This window comes from Varanus komodoensis, unplaced genomic scaffold (genome assembly GCF_004798865.1).
Source record: "Varanus komodoensis strain SLA01 unplaced genomic scaffold, ASM479886v1 scaffold25, whole genome shotgun sequence".
NCBI classification, from domain to species: Eukaryota; Metazoa; Chordata; class Lepidosauria; order Squamata; family Varanidae; genus Varanus; species Varanus komodoensis.
In genome coordinates, this window is record NW_025335661.1 from 12,692,789 (window position 1) to 12,714,028 (window position 21,240).

Consider the following 21,240-nt stretch of genomic DNA (forward strand, 5'->3'; position numbering starts at 1 on the left):
AAGTCATTCTCTCTTGTCCTTCATCACTCCCAGTCTGTAACATGGGGGTAATCATTGTGAATGGTGACTCCACCATTCACAATGATTGTACAGAGTGCTAAGACAATGTGCTTCCAAAGCAGCAATTAATGGTACCTATTGAGAGTAATGTCATGGTGATTTACAGGTAATAAAAACTGGTCCATCTAAAATGTTTCCTTCTACACATTCATCACAGGGAGAGGGTGCTGTTTTTCCACTGCATCTGGACATCCTACTTAAGGATGGACCATAGCAAAGTAGCACAGCACATGCTTAGTATGCAAAGAGATCCAATCCTGGGGAACTTCAGCCATGGCTAAGAATGATTCCTATCTGAAATCTTAGAGGAACATAGAGTAATCAACTGTAGTCACTGTATATAGTAGGGCAGGTGGAAAATGTATTTCAGCTTGATGTTGATAAGAATCTACTCAGAAAGTTCTCTACAACTTTTGAGATGCCAAAACTGACAAATGCATTCCTCCAGGCCTAGGTCTTTGAGAGCTTTTCTTTAAAGGGTTGTGTTTGGATTCCTGTGCATTCAACTGTGTTGGAGCTGAATTAAGGTTGGCATCTCCCTCCCCCACCCCCCACCCCCGCCCTGATGGGCTTCTCATCATGTATGGGAGGCAGATACAATGTCCTCTTCAGGCAAAGAATAGCTGTACCTGTTGAGCTTGCCAGAGGCAGATGCATGAGAATTTCTTTTCAATTGGTTTTGATAAGAATTTACCAAACTCCACAAAATTCGTACCTGGGAGAGAAACAAATTTAATGTGATTTAAAATGTAAAAATGTGGGAAGAGGCTGACAGATTCACCTGTTCCTATTAGACAGTCTTGAATTTGCCTTGATATGTCAGTTTCTGTGAGGTCAAGCTCTGCACTGGGACAGGCTACAACTGCAGAGCCATTTAAATTAGAAGTGGGATGGGGGAAAGCTTGGAAAATGCCAATTTAAAAGGGAATGGTTTGAACTAGCTCTGGAAACATCAAAGGCTTCTCATTTCATGGGTCTGTATCTCAGACAATCCAGGCACCATTCAAAACAACAACAAACCTAACTGCCAAGCATGCTTACAGCTGTAGAGAACTGCTAATCGATTCAGCTGTAGAGAATTGGATGCCAAGAAACACTTCCCTGTCTGAAACTGGATTCAGGATGTTTTTTCCCCTAAACTCACTTCCAAAAGGAACAAACTAGTGGAATAAGACATATACCAAGACTGACTCCAGCAGGTCTAACTAAAAATGGACTGATTACATAAAAGTGATCTGATTACATCTAATATAATACATAACCATTACTAAACAACATTACATTCAGAACAACACAGAATATATACTGCTAAAAGGTATGTAATTCCCCTGACCATCATCATCGCCTTTGCTCTCTGTGAACGTCAATCAATCTTGTCATCTTTGAAATGTTCTTTTCAAAGGTTTTTGTTAACCCTTGCAGATTCAAAGAATTAGTACAAAGAATGTCAAGCAGGAAGAAAGAAAGCATGATCAATGCAGGTTACTATTTACAGAGTGATAAACAGAATCAATTATCCTGGAAGAAGTAGAGTTCTTCATCCCCTTTCCCATGGAAGTCCCTTCACCTCCTCAAAAATGATACACATAGGCCTGGTTTGCATAATCATTGTAGCCCACAATAGCTTATTTAAGCCACAGTGAATTGCAGTACTCACTGTGCCAGGTTGTCAATTTAAGCAGATATGTCATCTGACCCTGGCAAGGGTGGCTTATCAGAGTGACAAGGCATAATTTCCGGGTGGTTTATTAATAATTCCAACAATCCACTCACTGGGATTGGATGACATGAGAAGCCATGCCAAGCAAGGGAAGTAATTGGGATTGGCTTGTGAGGAGGATTGTTAACCACCCCAACAAACCAGCCTCACCGGGATCAGCAAGGCTAACTAAGGGTTAACCCACATTGGCATGTTAACCGTGCCACACATGCAGGAATGCTAACAAGCCAGAGTGGTTGCTTAACCACCTACATATTATGCAAATGGGCTGAGAGCCTGAGATCTTGCTGAATGGGGAGCATTACAAATTGTGGTAGGGAAGGTCCCAGGAAACCCAAAACTAGGGTGAGGGAATCTTCTACAAGAAAAGCCCGTCCTCTCAAGAAAGCTTCCACCACATGCAAGTGGCACATTTTGTAATTTTTCTGCCAAATGATGTGGAGAATTTGATCTTTTACAGGGATTTTGATCAGTGCCTCCTCAAGGATTTTGATCAACCATTCAAGTGCGGAATTGGTCAGTGATCTTCAGCTAGCTGTTGGAACTGTTGGAGGATGAGCTGAGGATGTGCCTGTAGAATGTCAACAGCATATTCCTTGGTTGCTATGGCATCTCGGTATATGTGTTCCAACTTAAAGGTCAGATATTAAACAATCAGAATCATTCAGAAGTGACTGGATTGGTTTTTTAATGGGATTTCACACATTTCAGACTGGGATGGGGTCAATTCAGAATATAGCATGAGGTTTCTAGGACAGCACAGTTCCTCTCATTTTTATCTTTTCTTCTTGAGAGATTATTTCAACAGTGTTTTCTGTGAAGATACCTCAAGGGGGTAAACAAGAGAGAAGAGAGCTCTAGGGCATTTGCTCATATTCATAAAACGATCCCAGGTTGCGCAACTGAAAGGGCTGTACCCATGCCAGATGACTGAAGAAAACCAAACAAAGCAGGCAAGATAGAAGATCAAGACAGATAAATATACGAGAGTTTCCAAAACGACTTACACCAACCTCATTCTTGTAAGATGAATTCCAATATAATATTTATTTTATAGCACAGCTGTGGTAAATGTCAATAAACTTGCCTATTTTCTGAGAAGGGTAGATATCATGAGAGTAGGGCTACAGTGCCTGCCTAGCTGATTAAGTATTTAGATTAACTGATTTTAAACCCTTTGATCAACCCCAAGGATTATACTAATTGTTCACTTGTTGCTAATATTCCTTTCTTGGGCAAGATACTCAAGAAGGAATGTAGCGGCAGTGCAAATCCAAGTGTTCTTAGATGAAGCTGAATCCGCCTTCCAACAATTATTATTTTGAGTGGAAACCCAAAATATCTGAGGGGCACCAGGTGTGAAAAGTCTCAGGTCATTATGAGAAATGGACTGGAAGGTGTGTGAAAACTTCTTGTGTCTCTTCCTAAACACTAATACACCATCTGTGATCTGTGATGGAGTCCTGTAAGAGAAGGACATTTTCTTCAATAATCAGAAATGTCCCAGGGAACTGAAAATATGTTGATGAACAGCTGTTAACATCCGTTAAAAATGAAGTACCAGATAAGAAATGCTTTAACTTTGCATGCACTTGTATGATAAAGGAAATTAGACTGAAGATAAAACTAATCTTAAACATATTTTTTCAAGGAAAACAAACAACATGGGTTATACTCCTTGCTAGGCCTGCACTCAGGCTTCCTTCAGTATATTAAAAGAGGAACAGCAAAGCAGAATTGATGTGGAATTACTATCCAGAGACAAGAAACCATAGAGATGAGACAAATGATAAGGGAACATTCAAGGTTTGGGAGTCACCCACAAGGCAGGAGAGGAATGAGGAATTGTGTACAGGGGAAGTACACAATTCCTGAGCTCTGACTTCTCATGAGTCCATAGTTTATCTCAAGGCATGCAAATATGAGGAAGAAGAAAATGAAGACATTATAGACATTATACTTCCTTCAGTTTGTTGAGCTTGGATGTTCAGTGTCCTCTTTTATGAAGTATATTCCTTTATTTGAAAGCCTGTCAGATGACAATACTCTCTTTGAAGGCATCCTGTATTTGTGGTGCTCCTTCCCCAATTCTGGCTGAGAGATCTTGAAAAGAATGCAAGAGGTACCTTATACCCCCACCAATTCTTTTCCATCCTACCAATTCCCTTTCACAGGTGGTAGATCCAGCCAACTCCAGTGTGCAAACAGAACCTGCCACTTCTGCAATGGAGATTTAGGACACAATCCTATGACCACCCAATATTTTTCAGAGGATTTTAGGATCATTCAGAGCTGGAACTCCAAAGATCACACCTCTACCTACATTGCAGCTGGAGTGGAAATACCCATGCCAGTGACCTCCCTAAGATGACAAAAGGCCCTTGGTGTGGGGAGATAAAAAGGCAGATGCCAGGGGACAGCAAGGGGAATAGACTAGGGTAATCACCTACTGGCTACCCCAAGTTTTTTCATTACAGTTCAGGAAGGAGTCAGTTTGTTACTCTTATGGTTAAGCAAATGAGAGACAGGTAATTCTTGTCAACCTATTGCAATGAAATTATTGGTCTGTGCCATGGCAATTATGCTATGGTGAACCACAGAGTTCCATTTTATCCATTATGATATTTAACATCTACATGATATCACTGAAGACAGTTATCCAGAGGTATAGGAAGAGGTACTGCCAATAGGCAGATGACACTCAGTCCTAACTCTTTTTCATCAAACCCAGGTGAGGCAGTGGCTGTTCTGAATCAGTGTCTGAGCATGGAATTGGACTGGATGAGGACCAGCAAACTGAGCCTCAGTCCAGATGAGATGAAAGAGCTGTTAGTGGGTGCTTTGTCTGTCCAGTTGGATGATATTCAACCCATTCTGGATGGGGTTGCACCCTCCACAAAGAACAAAGTCTGTAGTTTGGGGGTGTTCCAAGATCCAGAACTGTTGTTTGAGACAACAATGGACTCAGAGGCATGGAGCACCTTTTATCAGCTTAAGAGACTGTATCAACTACAACCCTATCTGGACAGACAGAGCCCAGACACCATGATCCCTGCTCTGATAACCTCTCATTTGGATTACCACACTATGCTGTATATGGGGCTGTCTTTGAAAACGGTCCAGAAACTTTATCTGATCCAAAATAGGGCAGCTACTGTTAATGGGGTTATGCCAGTCCAGCTCTTCCAGCTGCAGTGGCTGCCAGTTGAAGTCCAGGCCTGATCCAAAGGGCTGGCACTAACATTCAAAGCCCTAAATGGCTTGGGGCCAAGTTATCTGAAGGATCACCGTCTCCTATATGTAAGTACCCAGACCCTAAGGTCAACTTTGGGGTCCTTCTTAGGGAAGCCCCTCCAAAAGAGGTAAGGAGGGAAGCTACTAGGAGAAGAGCATTTCAGTTGTGACACCCCTGCGGAATGACCTCCCCAAAGAGGAGTGCTTGGTGCCTACTTTGTATTCCTTTCAGCATCAGGTGAAGACTTTTTTATTCTCCCAGCATGTTAACAGTTTATTTTTCACTCCATTTGTAATATTACTTCTTACTGCTATGTACCACTGCTATGCTTCTATGCTGATTCAGTTGTAATTGCTTTTGTGGCTTAATTGCTTTAAGTTGATTTTATCTTATGTGTTTTATTTTTTTCCTTAAATTTGTTGTCTGTTCAAAAAGCCTCAACTGTTGGACATTATAAAGATTAAATAAATGAATAAATCATTACTCAGAGATTCAGCAGATGATCCAGATCTAGCTCCTGCCCAGTACTGTTTTACTGTATTGATTGGGCAGATTGTGTAGGAAAACATCACAGTCCATATTTTATGCAGCATCTTCTATGATAATATACATTTGAGAGCACTAACAGAGGTTGTAATTGCAATGTAGGCATAACAACAGAAAGCTCGTATTATCCAATGAATGCCCCTGCACATGTCAGCTGATTCTCAAATGGAAGAAGGAAGATGACAGAAGTCAATTGCTTCCAAGGAAAACAAACATGAAGTCCCTCGTGGCTTTGGCCTTGATTGCCACGTCCATTATTCTTGTTTCTTCTCGGCGTTTTGACAGGTAGAGCATTTTCTCTTAAACAAATCAGATTAAGGAAATGTTCTATCCTGTCCTCCTGATACATTATTCATTCCTTGACTTTATGTTCTGAAGTGCAAAGGTTTTTCGTGTGAAGCCTCAGAATGAACAGCAAGTGAGCTTCATGAAGGACTTGGCAAGAATCCTACAGGTGAGATGATTGATTATATAGGATGCTTCTTTTCCCCTTGTCTTTATGGTCTGATTATCAAATATCTTTTAAGAATCATTAAGGCCATTTTTAAATGTTTAACAATGACCCATTTGATTATGATGGTATGAGCTTATCAGAATTCAGCATGCAATAAAACCCTTGTTCATAAACATCTTCTAGCCATTTTTAAAACTGATTACTATTTCTATGCTTACATGTAAAAGGAAAAAATTTCCATGAGTAGGATCCTATGCTGCCCTTTGGCCAGAGAGACCCATGGAGAGCTAGCAGTGAAAGACACTCAAAGGTGTCTAATTGTAAGGTGGCTTTAGGCCTTTTCAGTGCTCTCTGCTTAACTGAGTGTCTCCTTTGCTCTCCACTTAGACTTCAGTGCTTTCATCTTAGCCTGATGTCACCTCTGGCCACATAATATTTTACAAGGCAAAAGTAAACCTACTTGAACAGCCCTGACATTTTAATGGGACTTTTTTGACTTGTAGTTTTGTATGTTTAACAATGATTGAGTAACCTTTGTAATGAAAAGTCTTTAAACACACTTTGCTACCAAATAAGAACAAAACATCTTTGAAGCATAATTGCCCTGGTTGTACAACCCTATAAATCCCTTATAGCTCTACATCCCTTCCCTACCACAGGTTTTTTAATAGGATGCAGGACTCAGCCCTGAATTTGCAATACCCAAGTTTCATTCCAAGAATACAAACTGGCATATGAATGCATTTTTTCATGGGGGGATTTTCTTCAAAAACAGCAGAAAATAGTTTTCAGTTCCTACCTATGCCTTCTCCAGTCATTGCACTGCACAATGGCATCCCTAGGAGGTAGCCCAGTCCTGTTCTTTGGCATCATGCCAATGGTCCAGTTCAGGCATACTGCTAAACCAGGAGTACATCGTGCTTCAGCTAGCCTGAGGCCCAGGAGCCAAATCCAGTCAAGCCAAGGTCCCAGTCCAGCCCTCTGGGGTCCTGTGAATGACCTGCTGTTCTTTCAGTCACACTGCTTTCCTCCAACTTCAGTGCCTTTGGTAGCTTTCCAGCTTTTGTGCATTCCCGCCCCCCCATTCTGAAAGGGATTTTTTGGCCCTGTCCCTTTTGGCTGTGGTCCTACTTCTTCTGGCTTTTCTCCAACCTCCTCTAGAATGCAACACCCAAGAATGTCTCCAAAATAGAGTTTGGCCCTCAGGCAGAAAGAGGTTGCACTAGTTTTATCTTGTGATTGTGAGCTTCCCGGAAGTGTTGTGGCACACTTGGATGGCATACAAATGTTTTAAATAATAAATAAATAAATAAATAAAAAGTCTCCTCAAACTTTAGGTTCAAGTGGTCCCCTCACAACCTTCTCAATGCACATCCAGAGCTTGGTTTAACTGAATAAAGCCAAATGTCCCAAGTATAACATTTAGTTGGCTTCAACTATAGGATACTGGAAGGAAAGATAATCTCCAGCCTGTGAGCCAAATGTGGGCGAAGCAACTCAGCTGGACTTTTCAGATTCTCCTCAGTCCATGCCCCACTTTCCCCAGGACACACGCCTTCATTAGCCCCAGTGCAGGTGATTGACTCCTTCCTGCTCTATTTCAAAGTCAGTGGAGGGAATTGCACACACGTTAGGCAAGGAGAATGGCTGAAGAGAAATGTGTCCTTCCCCACCCCACCCTTTGCATACTGAACAAAGGCAAGAGATACAGCTGTAACTCGATCAATGTTGGGATCTCTTCCCACCCATTTTGGGGTTTGGTCAAACCCACTGAACAAAGATGGACTGTGACAGGCTTTGCCTAAGGTAATATGAACCCAGACAGAAACAAGAATCCTTGCCCTGGTATATCAAGCCAAGCTCAGAAATCACAGCTTGATCCTGGCTTGTTTTAATAAACCATAATGTAATACAATCACAGTTTGTCCTTGTCATAGAGAATTGTGGTTAGTTTAAGTGGATGGTTCTGATCACTGCTTCATAGTTTCATGGGGAATAGAAGAGAGTGTGTCTGAGCCTCAGGTTTTTTCATCTGTCCATCCCTACATCATGCTAAACTGTGGCTTAGCATTACATGTCAACTGAGCACATTTATTTATTTAAAACTTTTCTATGCCATCACCACATGCCTTGGCATCTTGGGATGACTCACAATATATATGATTGAAAACAATAAAATAATCTTTATAAATAACAAATTCAACAAAAGATTATATAAAAACAAAAAACCGAAAACAAAAAGTGAGACGGTTAATGATAAAATATTAGTTTTAAAATAGCAATTAAATAAAAAGGTTTTAACCTGGCACCAAAAAGAATATAAACTCGGCACCAGGCACACCTCTCCAGGGAGTGCATTCCAAATAATGCATTTGTCTTATTAATCCCTCAATAATATGAGACAGAAGCTTTGCTTTCCCTCTTGCTCACTGGGACAGAATTCCCCAAAATTCAGTCTAAGCTCACACCAGTGGTGATATAGAGGAGAATCACATCCCAGAAGGACGGGTAATTAATACTTTAGAATTTGCACGCAAATCTAAGTCAGTTGAATTTTCAGAAATAGACCAAAAGAGATGCATGTATCTAGTAGAACATGTTCAACAACTGCACCTATTTTGGGCCCAACTTCCACATCAGTGATGACTTTAGTAATGAATCCTTTGCATTTCTTCCCGTGCAGCTCAACTTTTGGTATCCAGACACAGCATGGCATATAGTTAGCCAGATGGAAGTGGACTTCCACGTCAGCGCTGATCAGACCAAACATGTCAAGTCTCTCATGGAGCAGAATGGCATGCATTACGAGTAGGTTATACTTATCTGTGTCTCCCATATGATGCTAGCCACTTTGAAAATTGTTCCAAGACTGCAAGTGGGACTTTTTAAAGTAGAAGGTCAAGAGCTCTGTCAGGAATTGGGCATTTTGGAGAGTTTTCATATATGGGGTTGCCATTAGTCAGAGTTAACACATAACAACAACAAAGCCCATTGCAATGTTTCTGCAATTTCTGTAATCATTCTGTACTATGTTTCTGTAAGCAAGTTGCAATAGATCCATCCTTTGTGGCAAAAACATGCACCGATTCTCATAGCTGGAGTCTGCTACAACTGTCTTGCCAGTTAGAGAAGCACTGTAGAAAGAACAAGTCAATTGAGGTGTACAATTAACCATCCCAGGGATGGTACAGCATGGCACACTGCATAGATGCACAGCACACCAAGTTGTTCACAGCACACAGATGTCACAGATGGGAACAAAAAAAAAGGCTTTTTTGGCTCTGGAATGATCTTTCAAGAAAAGCTCCTCTGCTGCTGTGTTTGCAATTGCAATTGCAATTGCAATGATTTTGATAGTGGTTATGGTTATGATTGTGATTAATTTCATTTGTATACTACCCCACAACCAAAGTTCTCCAGGTGGTTAGCTAGCTTGCCTGATCTCTACTATTTTTCTCTTTTCTTCTAGCCTTTTAAAGAATTCACTATTTTAATGTTTCAGATCCGCTATTTTAATCCCTGCAGTGTGGTTTTAATTCTTGTACTTAGTGGTGGTTTTAATTTGTGTGTGTGTGCTGATTCTATGATGTATTTCTTATTGTGATTTGATTATGTTTTTATTATTATCTTCTATACTAAACAATACTTAGAGAAATCTATTTTCTGAGACATTTAATAAATGAAATTAAATAAATAATATAATGGCCCTATACCACTGATAGTCACATAAAAGTCCCACTGGAGTCAATGATATTGATTAACCATGAACTGAGAATGGCAGAAGATTCCATGCTAAGGGCATATCTGTGCTGCATGCTCAAAATGGTTTAATTGCCATTTTTTCTTCTCTGGGGATCCTGAGAATCCCATGTACTGTTGCTGGAAGAAAGGAGAAAAGACTCTTCAGGAGAAACCTCACTATTTCACCAAAGTAGACATCCCAGTATTCTCTGGCAGCAACCATGAGAGCTAAAAGTTGGCATGAAAGTTATGTAGGTCTGTAGCTGTCATAGCATATCCTCATTTCAAAGGGTAGTACATTTTGAGTCATGCAGGATGTAACACACTTTCTCTCCTTATTTCATTGTTTGGTTTCTGTTCCACAATCAAAAAGAACTTACGGTTTATATTTTTATTTATTTTTTATTTATTAGATTTATATTCCACTATTTTTCTTACAAAAAAGGGAGGCAGTCACAGAACTAACTTTAGCTAGATAGGAACCCATGAGATTTCAATTTAAAGGGAAACAAAACCTGCAAGCTTTGTATATTCATTGATACAAGGTATGTAACTGCAAAATAAATTCAAAGATCTAAGTACACTGTGTGGCATTTAGAATTTCCTTACAGCAAAGATGATTTTGTTGCTGTTTTGTGTCACACAGAATCTTATTTCAAAACCTGCAAGAAGATATTGAAAAACAACTCAACAAAAGAGATGCTGCTGGCAGATACAGTTACACAAAATATAATGAATGGCACAAGGTACAGGATGAATTCAGAGATCTGAAAAGAAAGTGCTTTCTAGCAGACGGCTGCATTCAGAGGTGGTGGCGGCCACTTCTCACTCGTTTTGTTTCATGGGGATGCGCCATAACTGAATGCAAGATACATGTTAACCTTGTGATGTATGAAGGGGGTGTGAAGAGCGAAACAGCTACATCTGGGTGTCCTAAAAAAGCAACATATTGTTGTTGTTGTATCGCTACTGCCAGGTATGGGAGAGGTGCCAATGAGATTTCAGCCTCACATGCCAAAATCACTTGGCTTTTGATGCTATGAGCCAGGAACCATTTTCTGCTCAGCCTCGGACCAGTCCTGGTGTGGTGGCTATGGCCAGGCCTGGATCACGACACCACACATATGCCTTTGAAGTACAATGAAAAACACAGGCAAGCATCTTCCCTGCTGGATAGAGCATGCATATATTTTCTACTTGACCATTTCCTGGATGGCAGCTGTGTTCGTCTAAGAACTACAACCCTGCCTCATCTCGAGGTCTCATTCATATTCTGAGCAGACAGCAGAGAAATGAAGAATTAGAACAATCAGGCAATTCCATTGTCCACTGTTCTTCTCAAGAGGAAACAGGATCGCCAATGTTTTATAGGCTTCTCTCTTGAGCCATTAACAGCAGTTAAAGACTGGTTTGAGTGCCATGGTGTAAAAAGTGCCACTTGGTGATTGTGTGGCACAGAGTCCAATTGTTTCCTCTCAGGGGATGAAAGGAACAAATCAAGACCCTCCCCCCAAAAAATTGGCTGCATTTTTATTTCTTTTTTGAATGGGATTGGCAGAGGGCATGGACCCTTCCATCAGGTAGCCTGGCTGCTTGTCCAATATCCCTTCCTGCCCCACCCACCAAGGACATTTGTGGTGAATGGCAAAGTCCAAGGTCTACTGTGGCCCAGGCTGCTCGCATGAACCCCTTTCCATCTGCCCTGTACTTGTTGCCACATCCACCCAGATCCTTTAAGGGGATCCCATTGTGGAGGGAAGCAAGGCGGCTTAAATGATAACATTTTATCACAACTGTCATGCATACGTGGATCAGCTTGTTTATACGGACTAATCTTGCAATGGGAAAGGCAAAAACCTCGCCCTCCTTGCTTGCCAGTTGGAAGGCAGGTAAAATTCCTTCCCAGACCAGATAACAGGAGACTAATATTCCAAGATGTGGGTGGGTGGGGAGGCTGCAGACCTCCAATGATTCTCTCCTGTTCTGAAGCCTCACTTTAATATAACACTCAATTAAAAGTTTTTTGTCCTGATCAGTTTGAATTGGGCATGGGGTAGACCAGCCTCTAACAACAGGGAGTCAATCTGAGAGAAGGGGCCATTAAAAATATCACTGGATCTGACATGGAATAGAGTGTGCATATTGTTTGCATTGATGGGTCTTTTGGACCGGTAATACATTTCTGTTTACCCTTCTCCTTCTCTTTGTGCTTGAGGATAACGCTTTAGAAATGTACCAGTTTGATAGGATTGTTCAGCTGGTGCATGAAGGGATGGAGCTCAGCCCACCAGCCTTCTCACAGCTTTTGCTGTGTGCCCTTGAAAATATACTCACAGCAGAGCCTCCCCTCTGGGATACACCTTGTCAAGTCAATTGGCCTTACATTTAGTAACCCTAAATACATGACTGGAAACTGCAAACAGCAGAGCCTTTCAGTATGGGCTAAAATAGCCTTCTCCAACCTGATCCCATCCGGATATCTTGGACTGCAATTCCCATCATCCCAGAAGTTATGGGGAGACTTGCCATTCTTGCCACATGTCTTAGAGGCCTAGTGTCATCAATTGCAGTCAACAATCACCTTTGGGCTATTTTATCCTCTGCTAGGCAAGCAATTGTAGATTATCCTTTAATCCAGATTTCTGCATGGACTACCAGGATTGTGAAAAAGAACCCAAATTTGGTTTCTCGCATCCAGATCGGAAGCACCTTTGAAAATCGGCCCATGCATGTCCTTAAGGTATGTCATTCATTTCAGGACAATGGTCAAAGAATAGATAATATACTTGAACTTTCTATTTACCGAAATGAGAAATTCAAAAGATAAAAAGATTTGCAGTCCAGTCTTATTCCTTCTTCATTCAAAAGGAAATGGTCTTTGGAACTCCCTGCCAAGGGAGATCAGGCAGTCATCTCCTCTCTGCCTTCTGTCCTTCTGCCACCAGTCAGAGTCAGTCTAATTCAAACATGTTGGCTTGTCTGTTAAGCTGGGTGCTGTTTTAGTCTGTTACCATGTTTCTAAGTTTCATTATTAATTTAGGGCACCATCCAATGTGGTTGCCCAATGTGGTTGCTCAGAAGATGATGGGCATCTGAAGGAAGACAGGAGTAGAACAGAAGCTGAAAAAGCACTGGATTTCCATATATCCTGGTAAAGATTTGCTTGTCCCCACCACACCTCACTCCCCAGTACCTCAGTGCTGGCTCCAGAGCCTCACTTGTACCTTCAACTTGCTGGCTGTTAGAATGGAGGTAGGACACTCAGCTCTGAGCTTCACTTTCTCAGCATTGAAGCTGGGGCTCAAAATGTCCCTCTGACCATCTAGACAGCATCTCACACCTTCCATCAAGGTACGGTTTTTGAATGGCTTGTAAGCTGCCTTGGGTAAAAGACCAGGTTACACATCAAATCAAACGAGTAAGTTTACCAGAGTCTGATGGACTTCCTCCAGAGTAAATGTTTATAATGCTACAGTCTGTACATGTTTGCTATTTGAATGTGGAATGTTAGTTTGGTGAAAGTCTCAGTACATTTGCAAGGATCAATTTTATATAGACAGCTGTACCACCTTAAAAATTGTTGCTTACCTTGGAAAATGTTTCAAACCCAGGTTGGAAATCAGAGAGGTACTGAAAAGGCCATCTTCATTGATTGTGGAATTCATGCACGAGAGTGGATTTCACCTGCCTTTTGCCAATGGTTTCTGAAAGAGGTTAGCTCACTTCTTTTTAGTAGTAGTTGGATTGCAATCATATTGATTGTGATCATAAGCTCCCAGCCTCTCTGAGCTTCTAGTCATCCATTACAGCCCAGGAGGACCAGCAGATGCCATCTTCACCATCCCATTCTCCATCCCTAACTTTTTTGCACATGGACTATTTTGTCTGTGTAGCAACACTGCTTCAAACATGGAGACAAGCAGGATGAAGAGACATCGGAATTGTTTGCATCCTGGCTCCTCTAGTCAAAGCGCTCTGGCCAGTTCGCAACCATGCATAAATACAATGCAAATACAGACAACGATTAAACCACCATAAAAGGTTACCATACAAAATTTAAAAAGTAAATGTAAAACCCATGTTAAAAGGATAGTGGTTTATTTATACAAATTAATTCATGTTCTTGTAAGGTTGGAACACTGGCTCTGATCTCTGAGCAGGGAATCTTCAGTATCTTATGGCCCCTGACAGTATCTACTTCCTTATTTATCCTTTCATATGTGATACTAGAAACAGGGGTCAACCCCAGTGATATGGTTTTGCCTGTAACATCACAGTAGGATATTTTAGTGTGTGTGTGTGTGTGTTAAATTATTATTATTTTAATGTGTATATTTTAATTTATGTGGTTTTAATTTATTGTTGTAAGCCGCCCCGAGGCTTCGGCGAATGGGGCGGCATAAAAATGTTTTAATAAATAAATAAATAAATAAATAAATAAAAATAGCCATTTGGAATAAAATCACCCTATTACTTACTACTACTCCTCCTCTTACTATTATTTAGTCCCCTTTTCCCAGTTAAACAAATTGTGAATTACTTCAATCCTGCTTAGCTAAATGAAGTATCTGGGTGAAGTTTACACTTTGCCTATGGATTTGTTTTAGAAAAGTGATGCATAAATACTAATACATAGAATAAATTCTAGCCAGGATCTCCTATGATGGCAAATTGTGAGCTGGGAAAGTAATACTCTGCACACTTACCTTAACCCTATTAAGCTAAGTGGGTAGTTGAAAATTCATAGGATCATCCTGCAACTCACATCATGATGTAAGTATAACTAACTTGTCAATCCAACACTGTATCACCAGGCCACCACAACCTATGGAAAGGATGAGAATATGACAAATATATTGGACAATATGAACTTCTACATCCTTCCTGTATTCAACATAGATGGCTATATCTGGAGTTGGACTCAGGTATTATGGATAGGTGCTAATGGCAAAGTCTGTTCTTGCCAGATTAAGACACAGTCCTATCCAAATAAACTTCTGAGACCTGGGGCTTACATGCATCAAGGGTGGAGGAGATAGGATTGCCTTTGGGGCACACAGAGAAGTTCGTCAGTACATTTGTTGCATTTTGTCTTTAAGAAATATGGAAAATAGCATTCACTATGGAGAATAAAAATACGTACTAATATACTGTGTCTGAGAGCTCAGTGTACTTAACTGGTATAATTCCATTAACCAGGATAAAAGTGGTGTAAGATAGATTTCTTAGCAAAATGCAGTTAAGGTAGGCTGCATATTAAGTCCATGCAGATGCTACAGGTTTGACTCTTTAATGTAAGGAGACATTCCATTAATCTAAGGAGACATTACATCTCTTCTTCATCTTTTGGGGGAATTAACCATCCTTGAGAAGACTAACTTTATTTGCAAAAATGTAAATAAACAAGGGATAAGTATCAGAACGCTTGTGATAAACAAGGCAAAAAGTGACTGTATCAGGTGTCATTTGCTAGAAGAGTTGCGGATTAATGCTTTTGAAAAATTCATCAGAGGGAGAAGTGCCATTGAAGGACTTGGCACATGGTATTTATCCACAATCTCTCTATCTACACTGTGTAGACAGGAATTACATTTAGGGAATTACACTGTCAAAGGCAAGTCTATTCATCACTTACATGATAACAGTATCATCTCATCAGTTTTAAAGATGAAAGTCTCTATTTTGACCATGTGGGTTTTGTGTTCAAAATCAATTTATTCCATTCACAATTCATATAAACAAGAAAAAGAATAAAGATGTGTCTATAAGTCATTTTGAAGTCCCTCAATTTTTTTGTCAAGCAGGACCGCTTCTGGAGAAAGAATCGTTCCAATACATCCAACAGTGCCTGCATTGGTGTTGACCTCAACAGGAACTTTGATGTCGCATGGGGCAGTGAGTAAACTTTCCCCAGTCTGCTTACTTAAAAGGAATCCCATTAGTTTTCATTAGTCTCACTTGGAATAAAATGGGTTATCTGCAACCATAAATCTACTAGTGGGCTCTGTCATTGTCATATCCACACATTTGTCTGTGCACATGTGGTCTACTGATGCTCAATACAACCTCGGAGGTTAGTAGACAGTGATGTAACTATATAATTTTGGACTTTAGAAGTAACGGTCTTATGAGAAGTGTAAGGTATGGCCATGCTGTATTAATTTGGTGGTGATGCACTCCCTCCAACCACCATTCTACAACCCTGATATTTTAGGATAACAACACTAACCCTTTAAAAAATACTCTCAGCATGTGCAGTATTGAATTTTATGTCTAGAAATAATGTGGAGCTCCTCTCATGCCTTCCTCACATAATGCTTAAGGATGGTATTAAGGGCCCCTGGTCTTTGGCCCCAAGTTGTGCCACTAGAAGATTGACCATTGGTATTTTCCCCCCAGGAATGTGGAAGTAAAAGTTTGAATTGGGAGAAATTTGCTATCTTCTCCTGGAAGACAGAATTCAACCAGGCAGAAGCTTTAGCTTGTGTTCCTGGAGAATTCTTGTGATGGTACAAGAAAACCACTATATCATGGAGAAGCTAGATCACGCTACCATATTTAGAAATGCACAAAAGTAAAATTAGTGACTAGCATACAGAATCTAAGTCAAATGGGGCATCTGGAATGGATACAATTACAAGTCACATCTAAAATTAAAGCTATAATTAATTTCTCAGAAGCATGGGCATTTGTATGCACAGTACATCCATTTCTTTAAACACACTGTATAATGTTAGAGAAGTGTATGCTGTTTAACTGCAAGATCTTAAAATATTTACAAGTATTCCACTGTAAGAGCACTTCACGATAAGTGCATCCACCAACCAAATATTTTGGTTCAGCAACTTTGGGCTACTGGAAAAAAACTTTCCAGATATTGGTACAGCACATAAAAGTAACATTACATCTTTTTGTTTGTTTATTAAATATGCATCAAATAAACATGCTAAATCAGAGCTCCATTAATTCAGAGCAATGGGACATTTTTTGGTTCAACTTTTTCTGGAAAATCTACATCCATCTTCACTTGGTTAGTGCAGACTAAATGAAACACATAGTTATCTGAATGGAGGTATTCTTTTCACCAACAGAATTTGATGCGTCTGAAAATCCATGTGAAGAAGTATATTGTGGATCTTCACCTGAGTCTGAACAAGAAACAAAAGTAGTTACAGCCTTTATCCGCAGCCGTATTTCTTCAATCAAGGCCTACCTGACAATGCATTCCTACTCTCAGATGGTGTTGTTCCCATATGGCTATACCTATGAGAAGACACCTAACCATGATGAACTGGTATTGTGATAACGAAAATCTCTTCTTTTCTAATATCGATATATCAGCTCTATTCTTTTAAAACTCAGACTTCAAATCATATAGTTCCAAAGTGGTGTGTACCTAACTGAAAGAACTACAAAATAGGCAGAGTTTAGGCCTGTTTGTACCCACACAGCACTCATGCAACACACCTTTTTGCTAATCTTGAAAGGGAATCCTGAAATGCGCCGTTATGCACAACTTCTAAACCCCTTTGTTGAAGTTCTCGGGCCCACATTCCAGTAATGGGTGGCTACAGAGGCAGGAAGGGTGGGTCCATGTTACCAAAACATACCAGCAAACCTAGTTTAAACCTCTAACCACCAGCAACTAAGCATTAGGAGAGACATGTTGGTGTTTTAGACACTCTGGAAAGCAGCTGAGTCCAGAGGAAGGGGGCATGGTGTCTCTGGAACTGTGGATGGCTGGATTAGGACTCCAGGTGGGAAAAATTTCATTCCCAAGCCTGATGTTCTGCACCTCTGTTAACAAGACATCAGCATGAACAGTACCATAAGCAGAATGTGGCCAGTGGATGCACCAGCCTGGAGCTTTCTGATTTGCTCCTAATAATAATAATAATCCCAAAACAATGCACTTTAATTTATGACATTTCCATGCCTTTTCTTCTCTTTCTTTTCAGAATAGCAGCAAATATAATCTGTGCCACCTGATAGCCAAGAGTCTGTGACAAAATACTTACATTATAAGGTACAGTTTGGCTCTCTGAACATCGTATAGTATCTCCAGTCTAACATGGGGGCATGAAGGAATGGAAGAAATGGCCATTTCCAGGGCCAATAATTACACCAGGATGAAGCAAGCAGTATCTGTTGTGCAGCTGTGTACATCATTTCAGATTAACCTGATTTATCCACTGTTTGACTCTCTTGAAAGGAAGTTTTGCAGACTGTTACTTACATAATCAAGTACAAACATGGCTGAAGTGGGTAACGCTTAGTGCAGATTAGCTTCCTACATTATAAAATATCCCATCGGACTATTTTATATGGGTACAACTCAAATATGGTTGGAACTGCAACAATTTCCACTATACTGAAGTTTGCAAGATATTTTGTCACATGCTCTTGGGTCTTTGATAATCCAAATGGACGGTGCTTCAAACAGCACTCGCCTGATTGGGTCAGACAAGATTCTTCTTTGTGCATTGTTCAATATCATCATCATCTTTATACTTAAATAAACTTGAAAAGAAAGGGAACATCCCTTAGTAACTAGAGTAAATGTGAGTAGAATGCTTACAGGACAGAAGGAAGTAACTTATAGTATAATCCTATACATGTTTATGTATTGTGAGCCATCCTGAGATGCCTAGGCATAAGGGACAGCATACAAACATTTTAAATGAATAAACAAATGAACAGATATCTACTCAAAATATATTTATCTTTGAGTTCAGTGCGACTTATTCCCTGGTAGGTCAATACAGGATTGCAGGCTTAAGGAATATGTTATTTATTTAACAGTGTAAGCCTTTATGCATTAACTGTGTACAATGACATTGATTCCTAGTAAGTGTTTTTTGGATTGGCAGCACAAGATAATGTATTTGTCACAATTGGGTACAATACGCTGAACATCTAAATAATGTCTGTGAATCATGCCATATGTTTCTGATGCTAACAGTTCAGAGAAACTAATATATATATAGATGCATAACTTTGGCAAGAAAGTTATACAGGCTTCTGTTGATTGTGAGAAAACCACTGGCATTCCATTCATTTCTTGGAAATCACACCTGGAAAAATAGCAATCCTACCTAGCAAGATGAAGGAAGGTCCTGAGCCATAGACAGGCAAATGTGAGAAATAAAGAGACATGTAAAAAAACAAAGAGAAAATGTAGAATGCTTTGCATAAATGCACACTATGTTCACATTCACACTGAGAATAGAAGAAAACACAAACTATTTTTGTTTGTTGAAAACTAGAATGAACTTGCGAAAAGAGCTACTGAAGCAATAGGCAGCCTGTATGGGAAAAAGTATAAGTATGGGACATCCGCAACTACCATCTGTAAGTATTTTAAATGTGTTCATAAAACACTCTTGCATCCCTTTATAAATACAACCAGTTCAGAATACATAGATTTAAGAATGTCAAAGCTTCCTAGCTGCACATGTGAAAGAAACACAGTAGCACACAGAGGTAGCGCTAGGGAAAATGTCACCTGCGGAGAGTCAACCTTACTTTCCATGGAGCTGTTAAAGGCAAGGAAGCCCCATCAAACCAAAGTCTGTCAGTTCTAATTTTTAATAACTCAATGTAGAAAGGTCACGTTTTGACCAGTGCTTCAGCTGGAGCTTGTTTCTGGTTAGTGTGTCAGGATACTGTGCGGAAATGTTGCTTCATACAAATAGATGTCCCTCTGGCCTGATCTAGAAATGCCAAGGAGGCTTTGGAGAGCTTTGAAAAGTTTTGCAGACAATTGCAAGATTTTGGCCAATCTTCAACAGTATGATTGTAGACGCAAATAGTGGTAGACTCAAAGCGCTGTTGAGCTTTTCTGCTAGCAAGCGGCGGATCATTATGCTTGTGCAATCACTTGTACAAGCACTTATGCAAACTATTGCAGAACATGCAGCACAAGCAGAATGCACAGCAGTGGGTGGCATGAGGAAAACATGTAACCAGTTGAACAACACACATAATGCACAACTGCATTTGCACAAGTGTAACTTCAGGTGGATTCTGCTCTTGCACATATTTTGGAACATTTTCCCACTAGCTCAGCACAGTTTGCACTAATGGAATAACACAGTAAGATACTGCCTTTTATCTGCATTTTAATTATAACTCAAGTTTTCTCATTAAGGAAATTAATTATTAATTTTGTAGTCTTTAAAGTGCCACTAATTACTTCTGCCATGTTTTCTGCATACATGGGCAGTTATTCACATGCTAAATAAATAAGGCTTCATACCTTTCTAGTCCATTTTGGGCATAATTTCTCCCTTGGTTAACATTCATTACAAATTGGCAGAGACTTAGAATTCCATATTCACCAATAAAACAACAACACTAACCACTAGTATCAACAATTTTTCCACAGCTCCAACTAATTTTATTGCCATGTTTTACAGATCCTTCTTCTGGTTGTTCTGATGACTGGGCTTACAATCAGGGTATCAAATACTCCTTCACCTTTGAGCTTCGTGATAAGGGCAGATATGGCTTTCTCCTTCCTGAATCTCAGATCAAGTCAACTTGCCAGGAGACAATGCTGGCAGTCAAGCTCATTGCTAATTATATCCTCAGCCAGACATAGACTAGTGTTTTCTGAAATATTGCAGGAATTTGGAAAGTAATAAATCATTACATGTATAAAGAAAGGACTCAGAGTGCCAGTTGCTAAACTATCATTAGGCCATTAGAGAGAGGAAGGAAGGAAGGGAATGTCTTTATTTTCATTAGGATCATCAAGTTTTGAGTAGTGGAAATATGTCGTTTCAACTATCATTCTGAAAAAATTCAGTATTATGTCATAAATACAATCGTTTGTTTAATTTAAAATAAGAACATAAGAAAAGCCATGCTGGATCAGACCAATGATTCATCCAGTACAGCAAATATGTATATGCTCCTGCACATAAAATATGGGTTCTGCAGCAATTCACAATAAAACAACAGTTTAAAACCCCAAGAAAAATTTAACCTAAAATACTAACCTTAGCGATCCATGAATGAGATGGAAAGTAGGATCCTGGATATACTTGTTGCCTAGGGCAAATCTTCTTAGTAAATTGATAACAGTGAGTTGGTAGATGAACTATGGGACACAACTGTACCCTCTTTCGAGATCTCACCGCGTTAGTCTGCTACAGCCAAAACAGCAAAGAATCTTGTGGCACTGCAGAGGTGAATACATTAATTCTGACATAAACTTTCATGGCCTAAAGACCACATCATTGTGGCAGTACACACTCCACGTAAGGTTATGACAGAATTAATTTTGCAGTCTTTAAACTGTCACAAGTCTCTTGATGTGGTTCTTCATGGAAGTTAGATAAAAGATGGCCATTTTCTCCATAGAAATAAAATTGTCTAAAATCCAGGAGGTGTTTAAACGGATCCCCTGCATAACGTGTGTGCAAAGGAATTAAATGAGAGTCGACACAGCACCAAAATAGGTGCTATGTGTCACTTCCA

General features: G+C 39.9%; 1 protein-coding gene across 1 annotated transcript; it reads left to right on the plus strand.

The window, feature by feature from the left end:
• The first annotated feature begins 5,775 nt into the window (after window positions 1–5,775).
• On the plus strand, window positions 5,776–20,359 carry LOC123024778 (mast cell carboxypeptidase A-like). The gene is made up of 12 exons (XM_044432928.1): window positions 5,776–5,846; window positions 5,940–6,015; window positions 7,485–7,487; window positions 8,699–8,823; window positions 10,403–10,502; window positions 12,395–12,496; window positions 13,368–13,469; window positions 14,571–14,681; window positions 15,561–15,651; window positions 16,848–17,050; window positions 19,023–19,107; window positions 20,175–20,359. The coding sequence occupies exons 1-12, from the start codon at window positions 5,776–5,778 to the stop codon at window positions 20,357–20,359; spliced, it is 1,254 nt and encodes a 417-aa protein (XP_044288863.1).
• Window positions 20,360–21,240: the final 881 nt, after the last annotated feature.

Excerpts from the sequence above, each read along its gene's own strand:
- LOC123024778 (XM_044432928.1), top strand. The coding sequence starts at position 5,776 with ATGAAGTCCCTCGTGGCTTTGGCCTTGATTGCCACGTCCATTATTCTT. Across the intron at positions 13,470-14,570 it reads GCCAATGGTTTCTGAAAGAG|GCCACCACAACCTATGGAAA; the intron begins GTTAGCTCACTT and ends CTGTATCACCAG. Across the intron at positions 17,051-19,022 it reads CACCTAACCATGATGAACTG|AATGAACTTGCGAAAAGAGC; the intron begins GTATTGTGATAA and ends GTTGAAAACTAG.